The 18650-nt window shown below is 36.1% G+C and overlaps 1 protein-coding gene across 1 annotated transcript; it reads right to left on the bottom strand.

Annotated features, from left to right (window-relative positions):
- On the bottom strand, positions 1–15254 carry LOC127972162 (D(2)-like dopamine receptor). The gene is made up of 8 exons (XM_052575486.1): positions 14875–15254; positions 9048–9352; positions 6779–6888; positions 6171–6307; positions 4265–4464; positions 3125–3208; positions 2481–2829; positions 1–1251 (listed from the first exon to the last, which is right to left on the bottom strand). Exons 2-8 carry the CDS (start codon positions 9324–9326, stop codon positions 1064–1066), a joined length of 1347 nt encoding a protein of 448 aa, XP_052431446.1. The 5' UTR covers positions 9327–9352; positions 14875–15254; the 3' UTR covers positions 1–1063.
- Positions 15255–18650: the final 3396 nt, after the last annotated feature.

The raw sequence follows: 18650 nt of genomic DNA, 5'->3' as shown, positions 1-18650 counted from the left end.
TGCACAATTACTTTATTCATAAGCTTATATCATTGTGCCACATACATCTTATGAGAACATGCATTACAATGTAACGACAGGCCCATCACATTCAAAGTGTGTCATATAAAGCATGAAAAGTTATGCATATAAACATAATAAATAGTAAAAAAAAAATCTAAATTTAAATGTACACTCATTACGTCAGTGACTGCATGCAGTTCGTCCTTATCCTCTCCTTTCACTTCATCAGTATTATCTTTACCTCCTCGAGGCCAAAACAAAGAGCTGCAGTGTTTAATGCTTTCACCAGGAAGGCTGACAAATGACGTTTAATGTTTTTTTTATATATATATCATAGCATTTTAATGAAAATGTATTTGTTATCTCTGCTTTTTTATGTTAAATCCACTTTGCTCTAGATGTGGCACAAATGCTGATATTGGTACAAAAAAATTGAGTTGATTACAGATTTGCTGTTTTTTGAATGTGTTATTTAAGGTTTCTGCCTGCTGTTAGTTTTCTGAGAGAACACCTAACAAACATTATAAACGTGGGACATAACATTGCAGACATGACTGGCATAAGCTTTTCAGCAAATAAATTACAACCTCCATGCAATGCATGGCCTATTGGTTACAAAAGCATTTGTTTGTATCACAGTATGTACTGCTATGATTTAAAACGCTGTTTCCACCTAGTTACATTTAGGTTTTGAGCAAATAATCAAAATAATGATAATACTGACAAACAGATATGCAAAGGAATTGCTTGAAGCAATTCCAAACAATTGTCTGTGCTGAAAATACTGCTTTAAGCCCATCTCCCCCAGGGATTTTCTATGTGTTTTTCTTTTATTTTCTGGGCGGTATGATCTTGGAACAAAATCATTTTTATAATACATACAATTTATATACATTCCTTTAATTTTCATCCCTGTGAAATGCAAGAGATGTAGCCCTCAGGCCACAGTCCACATGGGATCCAATTTAAAATCTTTATTTTGAAGTTTTACAGTGTGTCCACTGCCGATGAGGTACAGTGTCATTTCTATCCCTTCTGCTCCGGTGAAGTGAGTTCTCTTTCAACAGTGTAAAATCTTAATGAAAGCTTTGCGAAACTCAATGTTGAAAGTGGTGTATATGATGGGATTTACAGCACTGTTCACGTAGCCCAGCCACGTGAAGGCAGTGTAGAGTTCAGGAGGGACCTGGCAGTAGGTGTTCACAATGTGCGTGATGAAGAACGGCAGCCAGCAGATGATAAACACACCTGAAAATAATGCACACAGAGTTAATAATTCAGTTTGGGTGGGAAATTTTAGTTAAAAAACCTATATAAAACATTTCATTTAGGGGTACATATGTACATTATTCAATTAAATGAATTCAAACAGTATCGTTAACGCTGAAGTGAGTAATTTTCACACCATTGGCTTCATCAAATGAAACTGCAGAAATCAAACACAATACTCTGAATGTATGCTTTTGGCTGAACAAACAGATAATACTGCCCCTAAAGTCACACCATTGGCTGTATCAGTGTTGCTGTTGTCAGGCCGGTTTTTGAGGATGCTATGTCTAGAGTCTTCCCTTAAAACTGGGCTACTTTTCATCTGTTGCTGTGGGATACTGTTTTTTCTTTGCCGGTTAAAGGTTTGACAGATTATTTAACTGTGCTAGATCTTAAAATTTTGTGAGGGAGGGACACTGGTAGGGAACTTACTCATTTGGATGAAAGCATCTGCTAAATGTAAATGAGGTCCTTTAAAGAGGGTGACCATATGCGCCGTCCATACGGGACACGTCCCAGCCAGGATTTTAATATTGCCTAAAATATCCAGGTTTTGGCTATTTGCACTGTGCAGGTTGATTGTTGTGTTACATTCATGAAAGATATAAAGATCAGAGCAGATGGCTCCTTATACTTTTGAATCGCTTTCACGTGTTTGTTCGTTCATTTGACTTGAAGCATTGTGCGCAGCGACGCTTCAAGTAAATCAAACTTTCCTTTGATTGTTCCCTCTAGATCTCACCTTCTCACACGCAGCCCCACGATTGGTCGATTATGTACAATACCTGCATGTTATTGGTCAAACTGCTCTGGATGTTTTAGGCATTATTAAAATCCTGGCTGGGACGTGTCACCGTATGAACGGCGCATATGGTCACCCTACCTTTACAAAGACTAACAGTATTTACGATTGCTGCGATATAGTAAGCTACAAATGCATAACAGTGACTGTAAAATATATACATGTTGAGTTTTGATATTTGGGCTTGGGTCATTGACCTAGTTTTGATTGGCCATTGGACTAATTTTGTTACACAGATCTGGCAACCCTGCTGGTTGTAATGACGAAATACAAAGCAATGTTTTAAAAGTGCCACAGTGTTTACACTTATGAGATAATCAACCAAAATATTTAACTTAATTTTTGTGTAAAAAAAAAAAAACGAATTACACACTTCACCATTAAAGTATTTTAAAGCAACACTTACCAAGGACAATAGCCAACATTTGAGTAGCCTTCTTCTCCTTCTGCTGGGAGATTTTGCGTTTGTTAAGAGTCTTGACCGATGTCTGTGTTTTGCCGGTGGGGGAGACCTGGATCTCAAATGCTTTGGCCCCTTTGGTGATATTGCTGGTGTTGCCATTTCTTTCAGGTTTGACACCAGCTTCAGGCGATGGGGGTGATATGTCAGTCTCTCTTAGATTAGAGTTAACCAGCCTGCTGTGTTGTTGACTTGTACCAGACTGATCCTGCTTCCTCTGTCTCGAAGGGTTTAAGTTTGTCATTTCATCCATTTGGATGTCATCGCCATTGTTTACCACCTCCTTTATGAAGATCTAACAAAAAATATGAAAAAGAAGTCATTTTGGTTCAAATTAGTGCTGTAGTGCTCATTCTTTGAATTGGTTCACTTTATCAAACAGCTCATTTAATAACAGAACAGCGTATTGTTTCAGTCGACATAACTTTATATGAAGTCTAGACTGGATGCAGAGATTAACATTTAATATTTGCTGTCATTTCTCAAATGTCATCTGTCGTTATTACTTCTGGTACATATGACAAACAGTTAGAAGCTCAAGAATCCTGTCAAGAGCAATATTTGGAAAGAAAAAGTGAAATTGGCTGTACCACGTTTTTGTTGTTCACAGGAAAATTCCCACTGGACTTGACGATCACAGTGCAGAGCTTCACATCATCAGGGTGGGTGCATTTCTGAAACACATGGGAGAAACACCAGACTGTTTTGACAGATTAAGACCAGAAAGAAATTAGTTGTCCCGCCCTGGGTTCGGTTTAAATTTATTTGCAATTATAGAAACATGCAACTGGAAGATTGGTAATTCCATTCAGTCACAGTGATATTTTATGCAAATGTCAGCTTATAGATCATGTTTATAGGTAATGCGCTAGGAAAAGTTTCCAAATCCTTTAACATTTTAAATTAGCTTAGGATTGCCAAAGCTTTGCATTCTCAATCTCCAAAGCATACGTAAGTGGCCAATCTAAAGATAATTTCAGATCTAAATCCAAAACTTCAGCATTTTGAAAACAAGACACTTGCTGTATAGAAGGATAAGGACGAGTTTTGCATTTCAAAATGAAAGCACTCCTGAAATAAACATGATGTTGATCTAAGCCTGTTTTCACATCAGAATGCTTTGGAGGAGACACAGCAGTGACAGAAACCACTGATAGGAGATGCTATGTTTACTTATGCCGTCAGGACACAGTGTGAGAACTCCCTAACCACAAATGGCTCTCAATAATGCACTGATGCCCTTGTGCAGAAGCATACGACTGGGTAGATAAGCTATCAGTTTCTTTGAATAATGCTATATTGAATTTATTCTGCTGTGGCATGCACTCCATGGAGAAGCCTGGATGTCATTGCTCCGTGTAAATGAATGCAAAGACTAGCCATGTATTATAATAACAGTCATATGAAGCAGCGGCCATTTCCTGCATGGCACACATTGATTTGCTGTATGTCGGCATAATCAATACTAGAAAAGGTCATTCTAGACACTCTATGATCACAGATAAAAAATAAATAAATAAATAAATTGTGCTATTATTTACTACTATCCAACTGTTCATTAGTGATGTACTGCTACTGCTCTATTACTGATATACAGCTAATGGGAATTGCAGTGCTGATTAATTACTTTGAAATTCATTGACACTGCAGTTTTTAACAACCCCAATTCACTTAACTCTACTGGAGTGCCAAGTAAGTAGAAACTTTTGTCCTCCTGCAGCTGTTCTCACCTTTAAAGTCGAGCTCATATCCACGTCTGTAACTGGGCATGTGCGTTTGGTGTTGACACGTTTCCGTCTCTTTCGCAGTACCACGTAGATCTGCACGTATACTAGTAGTGTTATGATGAAGGGGACGTAGAATGATACAATAGAGGAGTACACTACAAAGGCAGGGTTTGCGATCACACACAGAGCATCGTCATGAGTGACTGCAATGAAAAAATAGAGTGGAAATTAGTGACATTGTTGTATGTATTATGTATTATAAAAACAAAATGGAGTTTACTGAGAAGATAGGTAAAACAGATTTCTGGGTCAGTAACATATTTGACTGTACATGTTACAGAAAGTGAAAAATGTAACACTTATTAAATATACTTTGTGTTGATTGTATTTTATTGATAATGGTTTAATTTGGTTTAGATTTTTTTATGCATCATTAAAAAGTGAACTTATTCCTTTGCACTCCTGTTTTATGATTGTTTGTTTTGTTATATTTATTTATTGAATGTTGGTTGTACCACATGACCTCAGGAGACAAAGTTATTAAAAATGAATGGAGTAAAAAAAAAATGTAGACAGATAATTTAGATTTTTTCCCCCCTAGGAAAAAAAATATTTTTGTGGAGAAAAATTCTCAAAATTCTCTCTTTACATACTAAAAAATTAAGAGGCACAGAGAAAAAGCATAAAGCTATCAATGCAGCAGCTGACATAATACTTGTATTTAATACTGTGGAATATAACACTCCACTTCCCAGACTCTTACATTATAATTAGTTTTGTTCATGCCTACAAATCCCTGACCTCATCCTCTCAGCATGAGCATTCAAGTAGAAGAATGCTGATTAAATGACTTCCTCAAATATAACTTTTAAATGAAGTGGTGACCTAACTTAATTTTGGCTGTCCCTAACACCAGTGTGCATGCAAGTTAATGACATTGATACTCTGTAAATTCAGCTCTTAAAGTGCAAGCTGTTGTGCCATAATAATATTAATAAGCAGAAGCCATTTCTTCAAGTTTAAGACAAGAGGATCCACTTACACAGATTTTAGCTATCATATTCCTTATGGTTATTAATTCACATGCAGAATAATGCATATAATGTGATACAAAGTGCGCTGTAGTGGACAGTAGGTCAGAGATAAGCTTACAGTTATAAAACACTAGATTATATTTTATCTTTCTATCTTTCATAATGCCTCACACAATAATTTAAAGTCTATAATTTAATTCAAGGGCATTTCTCCACAAATGCATGCAGTGAATTGCCTTTAATTTGATTAATTAATCAGTATATCATTGAATTACAAAGTGTAATTGATTGACAGCGCTACTAAAACATGTAAAATATATTATTGTTCAAATGTTTGGGATTGGCAAGATTTTTTTTTAAGTCTCTGACACTCACCAATTAGTTTGATAAAAAAATAATAAAGTAAAACAGTAATATTATAAAATATTATTACAATTTAAAACAAATGTTTTCTATGTGAATGTTTAAAAAAATTTAAGAAAAAAAATATATATTTTCAGCAGCCATCACTCGAGTCTTCAGTGTCAAATTATCCACAGAAATCATAGTAATATGCTGATTTGATGCTCAAGACTTATTTTCAGTGGTGAAAACAGTTGTGCTTTTGTAAAAAAAAAAAAAAAAAGTGATACATTTTTCCAGGATTCTTTGATTAATAAAAAAGTTCCAAAGAATAGCATTCGTTTGACAGAAATAATTTGTATCATTATACAGTAAATGTCTTTACTGTCATTTTTGATCAATTCAGTGCATCCTTGTGGAATAGAAGTATACATTCCTTTTCGAAAAAAAACCTTAAAAAAAAAAAAACCTTGAACTAGCAAATAGTGCTGGCCTGGCATTTAGTTAGTGAATATTTTTTCACCCATATTTACCAGTATTATTGAGTCCAAACAGCAGTGGACATGATATTGCAAAAGACAGAATCCAGACAACAGAAATCATTACTGTGACTCTCCTCTTGGAGCTGTAGCGTGTGTTGTACAACATAGGCATGGCTACAGCTGTGTACCTGTGGGAGATACAAGAACATTTGATTTGTTGTTATCTTAAAGGCATTATATGATCTGTATCATATTCCTACATACCTCTGCACACAATTTTCCAAATATACCTGCAATCATGTGACCTATGGTGAACAGTATAGAACCACATATAGGTGCTTCCCAATCCCATGACCTCTGTAATCCTTTTAAGACTTTCCTTCTAGTATCTGATTACTTACTATATAAATAGAGAGACGTTTAGTATGAACCACTATTGATCTCACAAGTATTTCTTACGATTCTGAGCTCATGTGACATTGTAAGTGACAATGTATAATGAAGTTGTTGCCGTCTATATATAACAAAAACATCAGCACCAAATCTGGTCTATTTTCAGTTGTGCTGAAGCTGAGTTGGTCCCTCTTTTGAGCTGAGCTCCAAATGGTGTCTTGGTCAGCATTAGACCACTCTTATAATGGCAGTGCAGAAACACCTACCTGTCGATACTGATGGCACATAGATTGAGTATGCTCGCTGTACACATCATCACGTCCAGGGTGACAAAGATGTCACAATGGATTGTGCTGAACCGCCACTCTCCCACCACCTGGGAGGACAGACATGGACAACTAAACGCTCTGCTAATTGTAGAACAATGCATCTTGTGTGCAGACCTACAATGTTTGCTTGCAAATGTGCAATAGTTAGTTACTTGCCAGAAGCACTCTGGCAAGCATTGCATATTACTAATATCTTTAGGGTCGAAATATACATAGTAACACCACAACCACCTGTCTTTCTCATCTGCAAGTCTGCGGGAGTCAATTTGCAACAGCTTTAGCCACTATAAAAATGTTTAAACCAATAAAATATTGGCATTTTCTCTGGTTTATGCGATAAAACTGGCAGAAAGAAGCAATATAGCACAGGTCAGCCTCATCCACAGTTCACATCTCCTGAGTTGGCTGGCAGAGCTTTCTGAGCTGCCTCTGATTAATGTGTGTCCTCAGGCAAGCCGAGGGACTCAGAAACCTCTTGATGGTCTGAGGTCCCCGACTAGAGTTTGCATCTCTGTCATTGATTAAAGAATTATTTGACACCTCTAATGAAAGCGGCTGTGAGTTGCCTGAATCAGTTCATCACCATATCTGTAAACTAAGATGAAATGAGCCTCACCGCTATAATTCTCAGACATCGCTAGTGATCAAAACATGTCCTTGCACTAACAGAGGGAGAAAAAGAGAGAAAAGTCTGTAGAACAAGCATGTAGAGTGTAGAGAAATGGAAACTTTATAAAATTGCTGTGCATAGAAAGAGTTAATTAGTATGGAAACTTATTTCCACCACAGATTAAAAATTGCAACTTTTATCTCATGATTCTGACTTTTTTCTTGCAATTCTGAGTTTATTTCTGACGATTTCGACTTTTAGAAAAGTCCGAATCGTGAGACGTTAACTTACAAGTTTATTTATTGTTTAAAAGCTGTTTTTTATTTTGTAACAGAAACATGCTCCCATAAATCAGAGCTGTGTGGTACTGACCTGAGAATGCACTTAAATTTCTATTTGACTCCTGAATTAAGGAAAAAGATTTAAATAGAATAAAATGTATACGGAAGACAAATGTTGTGAAGAATGGGTGGATGGAAATGTATTCCACTGCTATAATAATGAACAATGTTAGAATGCAAGCTGACATTCCATTCTAGTTGAACAGTAATCTGTGACAAATAAGTTTTGGATTGAATTTGAATAATTTTTGAATTCTTGAATTTTGCTAGTGGCAGTGACTCTTTTTAACAGTTACATTGTTATGTCAGTAGTCGGTGATGAAAGACTGTTTTTGTGAGTGAGGCATTGAGTCAATTCTAATTCAGCACACTGTGAGGCGGGGGCAATTCAATTCAAATTCATATTAATGAACTGAAAGGAGAACATTTCTTAAAATGTCAGTTTGGCCCAACCTTGCAGCTAAGATAAAGCACTTGATTTTATTGGTCATTTCTTGCTAGTATAATTAGTTTATATTCATGATTCATTTTCATTCACATTCTGAAGATATCCTGAAGTTGTTTATGGAAATTTGGAATGATGATCTCATCTGCCCTAATAATAATGTTGAGGACTTTCAGTAATTTTTATTTAGCCAATAAACATTTCAACCCCTCTCACAATAGCGCTCCTTAATGTTCTGTTCATGTGTATAAATTGAAACTGATGAAACTGTGAAACTAAATAAATGATGACCTGAGTTACTGCCCTTTAGGAGAAAAACAACACACCACACGATATCAAAAGGCTAATTTAATACAGCGAGTTATAATAATGCTGTAAATTTGATGTGTTGCATCTGAAGTGTCCCATTGTTCAGAGCTCAGTTTAAAGTACAAAAGTGCATTACAAACCTATAGATTTTGCTTGATATTTGATAGCTTTGCTAATATGTATATCTCAATGATATACACAAGGAATGCTTCACTTGGTTGAAAATAACTACTAACCCATGGCTAGGATCAGATTTCTAGAATTAGACATTTGCTGGTGGCTACTGCAAATTGATTGGCTAGAATTAGGTTTAATACGGTGCCTGCAGCTTTTCTTAGTTAATTCATGCCCAGATTGACTCTAATGAGTTATTAAGAAAATGGCCAAAGAAATGACAGTCTTATCATGTGAGAAAGATTCAATAACCTGTACTTGCATCAGTGTAAACCACAGATGGTTGGTTGTTAAACCATTTTAGTATCCAATCATGCTGATACCTACCTCAAGGTAAACCACCCATGGCATTACGAGTGTGGCAACTAGCAGATCAGCCACAGCCAGGCTGACTATCAGGTAGTTGGTAGTGGTCTGCAGGGCTTTCTCCCTTGAGACGGCCATACACACAAGCACGTTGCCAAAGACAATGACGAAAATGAGCAGTGTGAGAAGCATGGCATAATAATTGTACTGGTGCCGCTTCCCTTGTTCCGTGCCATTGAAGCCCTGGGATGCATTTTCAAAGAAGCTTTCATTATAGGCATACTCCGTGAAGACTTCCATCAGATGGTTGAAGCCAAGCCGAGATCCTATAACAAAAGACAATATTTTATTTTTCTTTATGAAAGAAATCCAGAATTACATTTTTTTAAGTCATTTGTTTTGTATTACATCAACCAGATTGCACGTGTAGCCACTAAGTTTTGGCATGAAAATCAATTTCGTATTTGAACACCTGAGAAGAAGCTTTCACTAGAAAGCACAGGGCCATGGCTTTGTGCAACGTGGTACACTGTGTAAAGTCTATCCTTTATTTATGGGTGCTCGTTCGCACAGCTGTCCTGAAAAGCCTGTGTTTGAACTCTGGATGTGACTTGACTAACTAGGACAGAAGTCTCCTTCCTCTCTACTGTTTCACTAGTACAATGTCACAGAAAACGGACAGAAACATAAGCAGTATCAGCTAAATAATAAGTGGACACAGGGAGGTGAGGTTGTTACACAAAATATCACAACAAACTGGCTTGTAGTACATACTGTCTCTGCAAATAAAAAAATAAAAAAAAGGAACTGCACAGTGAGCAGTTGCTTTTCATTCCATATTTAGCAGATTTAGCTAAATTCCTGTGAGCTCAGCACCAAATTTATTATAGCCCTAGTGTGGAAATGGATTAAATTAATTTGCATTTCATGACAAATTAACCCATTTTGGCCATCTAAATGATATCAAACTCAGAACAAAGGTCTACTTGTCTTCTCAAATGATTTTCCACATCATGAATAGATCATTTCTTATGGCTTTGAGAAAGAAGGGACAATGTAATTCTTAAAGAGATAGATGAAAGGATTTTTTTTTTCTAGACACCCCCCACCCCTTGCAGCATACAATAAATGTAAATCTTATTTTTTTGTTCCTCTGAAGAAAGAAAGTCACACATTTGGAAAGACGTCCTATGGCTGGACTGTATTTACCATAAAAGTTTTATAAATGACTGGCAATATATCAAATGGTATTTGAACACATCACATTGGACATTTTACACTGCTTTGACACGTTATGTAAATAAGAAAGATATATAAGGGGAAAAGACGGAGAGAACGCTTGAACCTTGGTGCACCTCGAATGTAACATCACTCATCGTCTGGGCAGCGTCTTGTCGGCAGATGTGCATAAATGAACAAATGTGCAACAGCAATATGTCATCACTTAAACCGTTCAATATAATAGTAAAATTCATTCTGTTGGGGGAAAACAACCCCATACAAAACACCATCATCACAGATATAACCCACTCTTGTGTAAAGGGACCACAACTTATTGGTTTTTCCACATAATTGCCTCTTTAGCCTTCTCTGTGTCAGTTTTGATCATGAAAGCTGTCTCAGAGTTGACACTCCCTGCAGAAGAAAAATTAGGCATCACTGCTCAACTAAATGATCCTTTTTGATTTTTTTCTCACATCAATAATTTGTGATTGTGTTTGTATGTTTGTTTGTTGGTTTGTAATGGGATTTTCAATAAGAACAATTCAGGATGTCCATGCATCTTTAAATTAGTTTGTTTTTGTTCATTAGAAGAATTTTTTTTTCTAAAGGAACAAACACAATTCACAACTTATATTATGTTAGTTGTCCTATTTAGATCAAAATGTAAAGCATTTGATACAGTGTAATTATTGTGTAGATACATGATGTTATGTGAAACTTGAGATCAGGGGCGTCATGCATTAATCATTTTTTTTATAAAGCATGGGTTGGGGGTGGGGGTCTTCATGTGACACAGCAGCCACAACTGAATTTATGTTTTATTTATTTTTTCTGTTCTATTCTTAACATTCCAAAGCACATCAAATACGCTATATCTTGGAATATCTTGATTTTCATCTTTATAGATTATGTTGATCTATAGTGGACGATGGTCAAAATAAGCTAATGTAATGATGTAATCTATCATCTATGTCTGTTTACTTAAATAACAGATATGGGTGTCATGCCATAACATATTTTAAAGCTGCAGTAGGTAACTTTTGTAAAAATATATTTTTTACATATTTGTTAAACCTGTCATTATGTCCTGACTAGGGATGTCAAATTTCGATTATTTCCATGATCGATCGTCGTTTAAATTAACGATCAATTAATCGATTAATCGTTAACCATAATACTGCAAAATGCGTCTATTGCAGGCACACAGTCAGCGGTATGAAAGGATGTGCAAAAGCCACACACACACACAAAACGCTTTCTCACTTGAATTAAAGAGGTTTTAGTCTGAATAAAATGCTAGTAGCATGATTATAAAATGAATAGATGCGATTATGATCATTTGATAAAATGAAGAGAGCGCGCCATACTTTTGATGTCATTTTACTTTGTTGACAGTTTCCAATCCCGCACGGAGAACGCTGAACGCGCATCTTTAAATGGTTTTGTGGTGCTCGTTGTTGTATTTTAAAGCACAATTGCGATGTTTTCAACTGACATTATTGTATAAAATTATCCGAAATGTGGAGCGCGTGTGACTGCGCTGCACATTAAGTGAACTACATCGGCGCTGCTGCACCAAAACACAGTTCCTCACATTAATTTGATCCTGCTGGATTCTGTCCTAGAAAATGTCAGATTTTTTAAAATCCGGCATACAGCGCATTAGATCGTGACAGTGCATGCGTGCAGTCGAGGATGAGCGAGCGCGGATTTGGCTAGATTTATTTGGAGGTTATTGCTCATGTCTCATTCGGCACAAATCGAAATGTTTCCATATTCGCAATGTATTTGAATGTTAAACTATTATTTATAATGTAAACTAGGCTTGTACTTAACACGCATTCGCATATAGACGGAAAAGATGATCCTCTTCATATGAGCAAAAACGTCCTTGGCATAACAACAGAGTGGACCAGTATACTACGGTCTATTTAAACTGAATGCTCCAGGAATGTGTCGGTCACAGCGCCTATTAATCGCTGTTTTGAATCCAGCAATTATTTATTTAGAAATGATAAGATCTGATTATGACAAGTGTGGTATAAAAGCTTTGTTTATTAGAGGAATAATAGGTTAACTGGAAAATGTTACATCGCGACCATGCTTTTGGACCCCATAGTCTTCATTTACGCGGCTTTGTTCTGGTTTGCCGGTTGGTCACGAATTTCCACAAATTCAGTATATTTAGGCATTGTTTCTTTTCCTAAATCTTCATAGTCTAACCCTCTAATTTCCCAGGTTTATTTTATTATCTTTCGCTTTTAATAACTGTTTTCGCATCTCTTACTGTGGTAAACATGGGAAGGGAAATTAAAGATTTCATGAATTAAGAATTCGTTCGATTTATTAATTTGTTCCCTTATTTCACTTAAATCATGGGTTATTTAGGGAACAAAATTAATGAAACATGGACAATTGCCACATTAATAATTCGTAGGAATGAATTAACAAGTTGTAGGAATGAATAGACTACCTGTCCTGTCACTGTGTCCCGCAGCCCTGCAAAGCGCACGATATAAAACAGTTATCTGATGAAATGATTAGTAACTACATTTCTATTGCATTTAATGTTGAAGAACTTTTATGTTGTTTCTATTTTAATGTACTTTAAAATTTAAATCACATTAAAAGCTTAATTTGTACATTGTGAATGAATGATGATGCTTTTATATATCGTCACCGTCACTCACAGCCGCTCGCACGTGTTGAGTGCGCATGAGCCGCACGCAGCCCAACATTGAATCGGTTAACCGACCATCGATAGCCTTAATCGATTGCATCTCTTATCGACAATTAATCGATCATCGATTAATCGTTGACATCCCTAGTCCTGACAGTAGAATATGAGACAGATAATCTGTGAAAAAATCAAGCTCCTCTGGCTCCTCCCAGTGGTCCTATTGCCATTTGCAGAAATTCATCCGCTCCCGGTAAGAAAACAACCAATCAGAGCCGCGGTCCGTAACTTTGTTTGTGTTCAAAATGTAGAAAAATTTATATAACAAGCGAGTTCACCATGATTCCATTTTCCAAAACGTGTTTTGTTTTGTCCTGAATCACTAGGGTGCATCTATAATGAGTGTTTATATTCTGACTATTTTAGATTGCTTCGGGGGTACCGCGGCGGAGTAACACAGTACCTTTGTGATTCTTCATAGACATAAACAGAGAGAAGTAGTTCCGGCTACAATGTTCTTCCGCAAGACGCAAGCAGTTCTGTTTATTAACCGCTAGAGCATCAAAAGTTACCTACCGCAGCTTTAATATGACTGAGCTTGCATTTAATGTGAATTTAACATGGGAAGTTATTGTGAATAAAAACATTGCAAGGCTATTAATCATAGTACTGTCAATGTACAGACAAAGAGCAAAGAACATTTTCACTGACAGACTAGAATTCAAGCACTCTCAAAAACTCCAATAATCACTGAAGCTGTTTACACTGAAATTAACATCTTACAGATTCGCACAAACATTTGCATTTTGTTGCTTCTAACGAGAGAATTCGCCAGAAAAAGGTACGCCTTTTCATTCAGTGAGCGAGTGAAGAAAACCCCGGAATTTTAGCTAAGACTCATCTGAACAGCTCTGATTGGTCACTGCATTCATTATATCAACAGCATCGTGTGTGATTGGTTATAATGCACAGTGCTGTAAAAACGTGAATGCAGATTCGAAATGAGCAGCTGCTGATATGATGCACTGAACGTCAAGCCGGTGAAATTGTAGGCGTATTAAATATAGAAAATATTAATTTGCTATTCTTTGTCTTTTGGAAGCTGCATTTAAAATCCACTTGGCTTAGAAATCTGAGGGGACAAGACGCCTCTGCTTGAGATATGCATCTGCTGCAAAGGTTAGGGTTAACATTATGGTTTTGGTTACTGCTGGACTCCAAATAAACAGTGTATGACTATCAGCCACCACTGTGCCACTCTTCTCCCAACTGTTTCCTGTCTTCACAGTCTCCATCAGTACAGAAGACTATTAATCAATCTATCTATCTTTTACAGTTACACTGTATACATAGGCCTACGTATTTACTACATAGTATTTATATTGTGATAGATTTTAATGCAGGTATGTATAATTAAAGATTTGATTAACATAATTGCATTTGCAGTTTGACCTATATAACATATGCAATTAAAAATACATACAGAGAGTAGTTAAATTCTAATATTCTAATATAGCCTAATGTGTGACCCTTAAATACCAAGACTAAAACTCTAAAATTAAACTATTCTAAGTTCAGATATATTGAAAACTAAAGTGACAATGTCTATAAAAGACATGGGTTACAACCCTATTTCCTCCCTCTTTCTCTCTCTTTCGTTCTCTCTCTCTCTCTGTCAAACGCACGCTCACACATAATCGCACAGAGAAATTACAACAATTGTTTCACTGTGAAAGGAGGTTTAATTAATTTGAAAAGATAACAACCAGCAGTTCACACATACTCGTCTAAAACAAATGCTTGTTTTTCCTCACGCAGCGGAATTAAGTTTCTCTGAAAGTGTCAGCATCAGTGAATATCTGTTAATTAGCAGCTCTACTATGCTTTCTAATTATTAATGAGCAGAAAAAAACTAGATCACAAAGGAGAGAAAATGCCGTGCTGTACCTTAAAACCGCAACTTTCATCCAAAGAGCGGAAGTATCCCGTTTCTTAGATTTTAAATCCACTTTTCTCCATCGGATACACTTGTCCACCCAAACGACTGTAACTATATTCCTCTTCTGTCTCAATTACAGTTCCACGGGTGAATACAACCGCTGTAAACCGGAACACACGACTACTTCCACGAGGAAATTTCATTTTGGCGATTAGAAGAACCTGAACTTGATGTAAATATGCTTTTCCCCTGGTTTTGTGGAGGTGTTAAACTGCACTTAGCAGGAGCAACCCATATCCGTTTGAGTCCAAGCGGCTTGTGAGCAGCGCGCAGGATCCGAGCGCGCGCTTTACGCACGCGGTAACCTTCAGCATCCACTGAGGGACAATCTCAGTCCCTCCAACAGAGATTGAGAAGGTTGGAAACGAGGCGTAACTGTTACATAAACATCAGTAAGAATAAAATACGCGTGTGCTGCGTTCTTTCATCAAAATCTCCTTCTTTTCAAAACCCTGTAATTGATATGAGTGATTGATAGCATTGCTTCCCTGTATCTTTTTCAAGGCAATGAATAATGAATAATACGTGGTTCCCATTTCAAACTGTAAAGTTTATTTATTATACAGTATATAAGTAGGCTACTTATTTGTAATTTTTGTTTTTATTAATAATTTATTTGGAATTAAAACGGTTATAATCACCCCCCACTATAATATAACATAAATAGCCTACTAAAAAGTATTAACATAAATAAGTAGTAAATAAATTGTTATAATATATAAATTAATATGCTGACGCGCCTTGTAATTTGTAGATGTTAGCCAGCTAGCTGGCTATTTAGTCTAATTAGCATACCCAAACCTTTCATTTCAATTCTGCATTCAGTGGGAAATTACATACTTAAACTTAATTTTATGTTTTCTATAGATTATAGTCCTCGCCATGGTCTTTTTCAAAATACATTTGGACAATTTTTGGTGTATTAAAAACAAGCAGTAATGTAACTGAAATTAAAACAATATTACAGAAGCTTAAATTTATTGTAAAGTAAAATTAAATGAGCAGTTAACTCAAAAAAACGTTCCATGGTGTCAGTGTTGCCAACTTAGATGTGCTAAAAAAGGCTATTTCAAAATACTTCATATTATAAACATCACGGGCTAATGCACAGTCCTTAACTTGTGATTTTTACCTATCTGCTCCACTTCTTTGCTTGTCTTCTTGCCTTGTGCCCCTGATAATTTTCTTTTTTTTTTCCTTTTTTTTTTTTTTAGATATGATATGATACTTTAAGAGCAAATAAATGGCAAAACTGTGTACTCCATGCATAATTAATGCTATGACGATGCATTGTAAGAAAAGTGTTTAAATTAGTCCAACATGGCATGTTGTCAAATTGTGTTTTCTGTTGATGTCAATATTATTTTATTCTAAAATTTTTCTAATCAGTTCGATGATTGTTCAGCACTAAAAATCTATTAGATGTCAGAAATTATTTTGCTTAATATATGGGTGTAGGAGCCAAAAAAAAAAAAAAAAGATTTTTTTTCCCCCCAAAAAAACAATAAAATAAAAAAATAAAAACTTTCCTGCTTCCTGGTAATTTTGCACCCTAGTCAACTGCCTATGTCACCTATGCCATGGACGGCCCTGGATATAATTAACTGAGGTTGGCAAAGAGGGATGGCATTTAGATCTATCTTTTTGTTTAATCTCCAATGAACCTCCAGATATTAAATCAACAATCCCCAAGAAGCCATTGTTTAGTGTCATTCCTTGCAGCATCAGTTATTTTGCCCACTGGCACAAGGTCTAGGCAAACCTTTACTCCAGCATCATGACACTCATAAAATTACAGCATTTAGCAAACAACAACTATTCAATAAATTCCTAAAGGACAAATTCAAGTCCTTCTTTTTGCATTAGAGAAGCCATTTCACTAGAATATAGGCCTACGTCACAACAGGGAAGAACATATTATCTGTCATAGCTCAATCTTCTGATTCTTACTAACAGCTGTTAGGTGACAAAATTTCTACAACTAGATTGCATGGCACATTATAGCCAGATATAAGCAAACATCAGTGGTACTCAAATAAGATTATCTGTGCATCTTGTCTTGGGGACAAGGATTGAATTAGATGCCTTCAAATGGTCTTCAAGACTTTGGACACACACACAAAAAAAAAACCAAGCCCCCACTTCCCCTACAGCAACGGAAAGCGGATTTGAGGACTGGATCTGAGTGCATGGACTTTAGACATGGTAGACAGAAAAATGGATTTTGTGCCAGTGTGTGGTCTCAACCATGTGTGCTAGGGCTATGAGACTAAAGGCCAATGCAGTGAAACCATGGCGAGGTTATAAGTGCAAATACTGTGTTCAGCACTGATGTGGCTTTAACAACGTAGGGAACTCCAAATAATTACATGCATGAATGAAGATGTTTGATGGATTTTTAATCATATTTCAGTTTTGTAGTAGGTCATATGTGCACTACATTGCCAATGCCTCACTTATAGTCAGCCCTTGTATACGCTATTACTCTCCTTAGAGAATAATGATAAGATGTGAGTAAATTAAACAACCCTGTTGCCTTAGAAACTGCCAACAACAAATGCCCTTTGGTTTTTTGAGATTTCTCAGAAATCAGATTGATTCAACCCCTAAAAAAAAAAAAAAAAATTATTATTCTGTTATCATGTTGTTCCAACCCTTACTTTCCTTCCTCTGTGGACTCCAATGACTTTCACTATTTGGACAAAAACATGAAATATCTCCTTTTGGGTTCTGCAGAAGAAATAAGATCATCCAGGTTTGGAATCACATGAAGATGTGCAAATAATGACAGAATGCTCTTTTTGAAGTGAACTATCACTTTAAGCACAGTTGAAAAAATAAAAACTACACATGGTTGAACACAATTCAACTAGCACGTTGGTTACAGTTTGTTTATACCAAAGCTCTATATCTTAAACTATTCAGAAAGCGGCTTACAGCTTTCAAGCTGAAAAGTTCAGCACTCAAATAGCCTGGTGGAAAATGTAGGAGTCAGCATTCATTTTGCTCTGAAAGTCAAATATGAAAGTGACTTCTGGTCTCTGCCGTCGGCGGGCTCTTTCCTTCCAACAAGGTGATTCAGACCAAAAATCTGTCAGTTATTCAACTAAAAAGAGTAGGAGTGAAGGTAAAACCATTTTTTGATTGGCTTACTTGGAACTCTATGCATAAATTCATGTTGTAAATGAAAGGACGTTTCTTGTAAGGCCAAAATGTCACAAGTTTGTGTACAAATTAAAGGAACAGTTCGCTGAAAATGAGGAGAATACTGCCAAAAAATGTTCACCCTGTCAATTTAAACTTATATGGATTATTTTTTTGGAACTTTTATGATACTTTAGTGAATCTCTTTTTATTTATAATTCATTTAAAGCTAGACAGTGCCTCACCCCCATCTACATTCTTTTTCGGAACAGAGCAGCTCAGACATTTTTCAAAATACCTTCTTTTCTACAAAAGAGTTTGTAACAACATGAGGGAGAATAAATGATCACAGAATTTACAGTTTTGTCATTTGGCAATACAATTTACTTGGCCTAAACTGCCAAGGGTAAAGACTGGTTCAATAAAATATTATTATTATTATTATTTATTTATTTATTTTTTGATGCTGATATATGTGAGGAAATTCACCTGGATATGCAGGGCTCCATCATGAATGTAACAGTGAATTCTTGGGTGAATTTTAAAGGTCAGCTTGTTTAAAAACTTTCCAGTTGATTGT

Source organism: Carassius gibelio, chromosome B15, assembly GCF_023724105.1.
Source record: "Carassius gibelio isolate Cgi1373 ecotype wild population from Czech Republic chromosome B15, carGib1.2-hapl.c, whole genome shotgun sequence".
NCBI lineage: Eukaryota > Metazoa > Chordata > Actinopteri > Cypriniformes > Cyprinidae > Carassius > Carassius gibelio.
The sequence above is the reverse complement of the archived record's forward strand: the minus strand, read 5'-3'. Positions and strand labels throughout refer to the sequence as shown.

Coding starts and splice junctions, on each gene's coding strand:
- LOC127972162 (XM_052575486.1), bottom strand. CDS start 9,326: ATGGAAGTCTTCACGGAGTATGCCTATAATGAAAGCTTCTTTGAAAAT. Junction 6,308..6,778: donor TGTGCCATCAGTATCGACAG/GTAGGTGTTTCT, acceptor TATCTCCCACAG/GTACACAGCTGTAGCCATGC. Junction 2,830..3,124: donor CTGTGAACAACAAAAACGTG/GTACAGCCAATT, acceptor ATTTTTTGTTAG/ATCTTCATAAAGGAGGTGGT.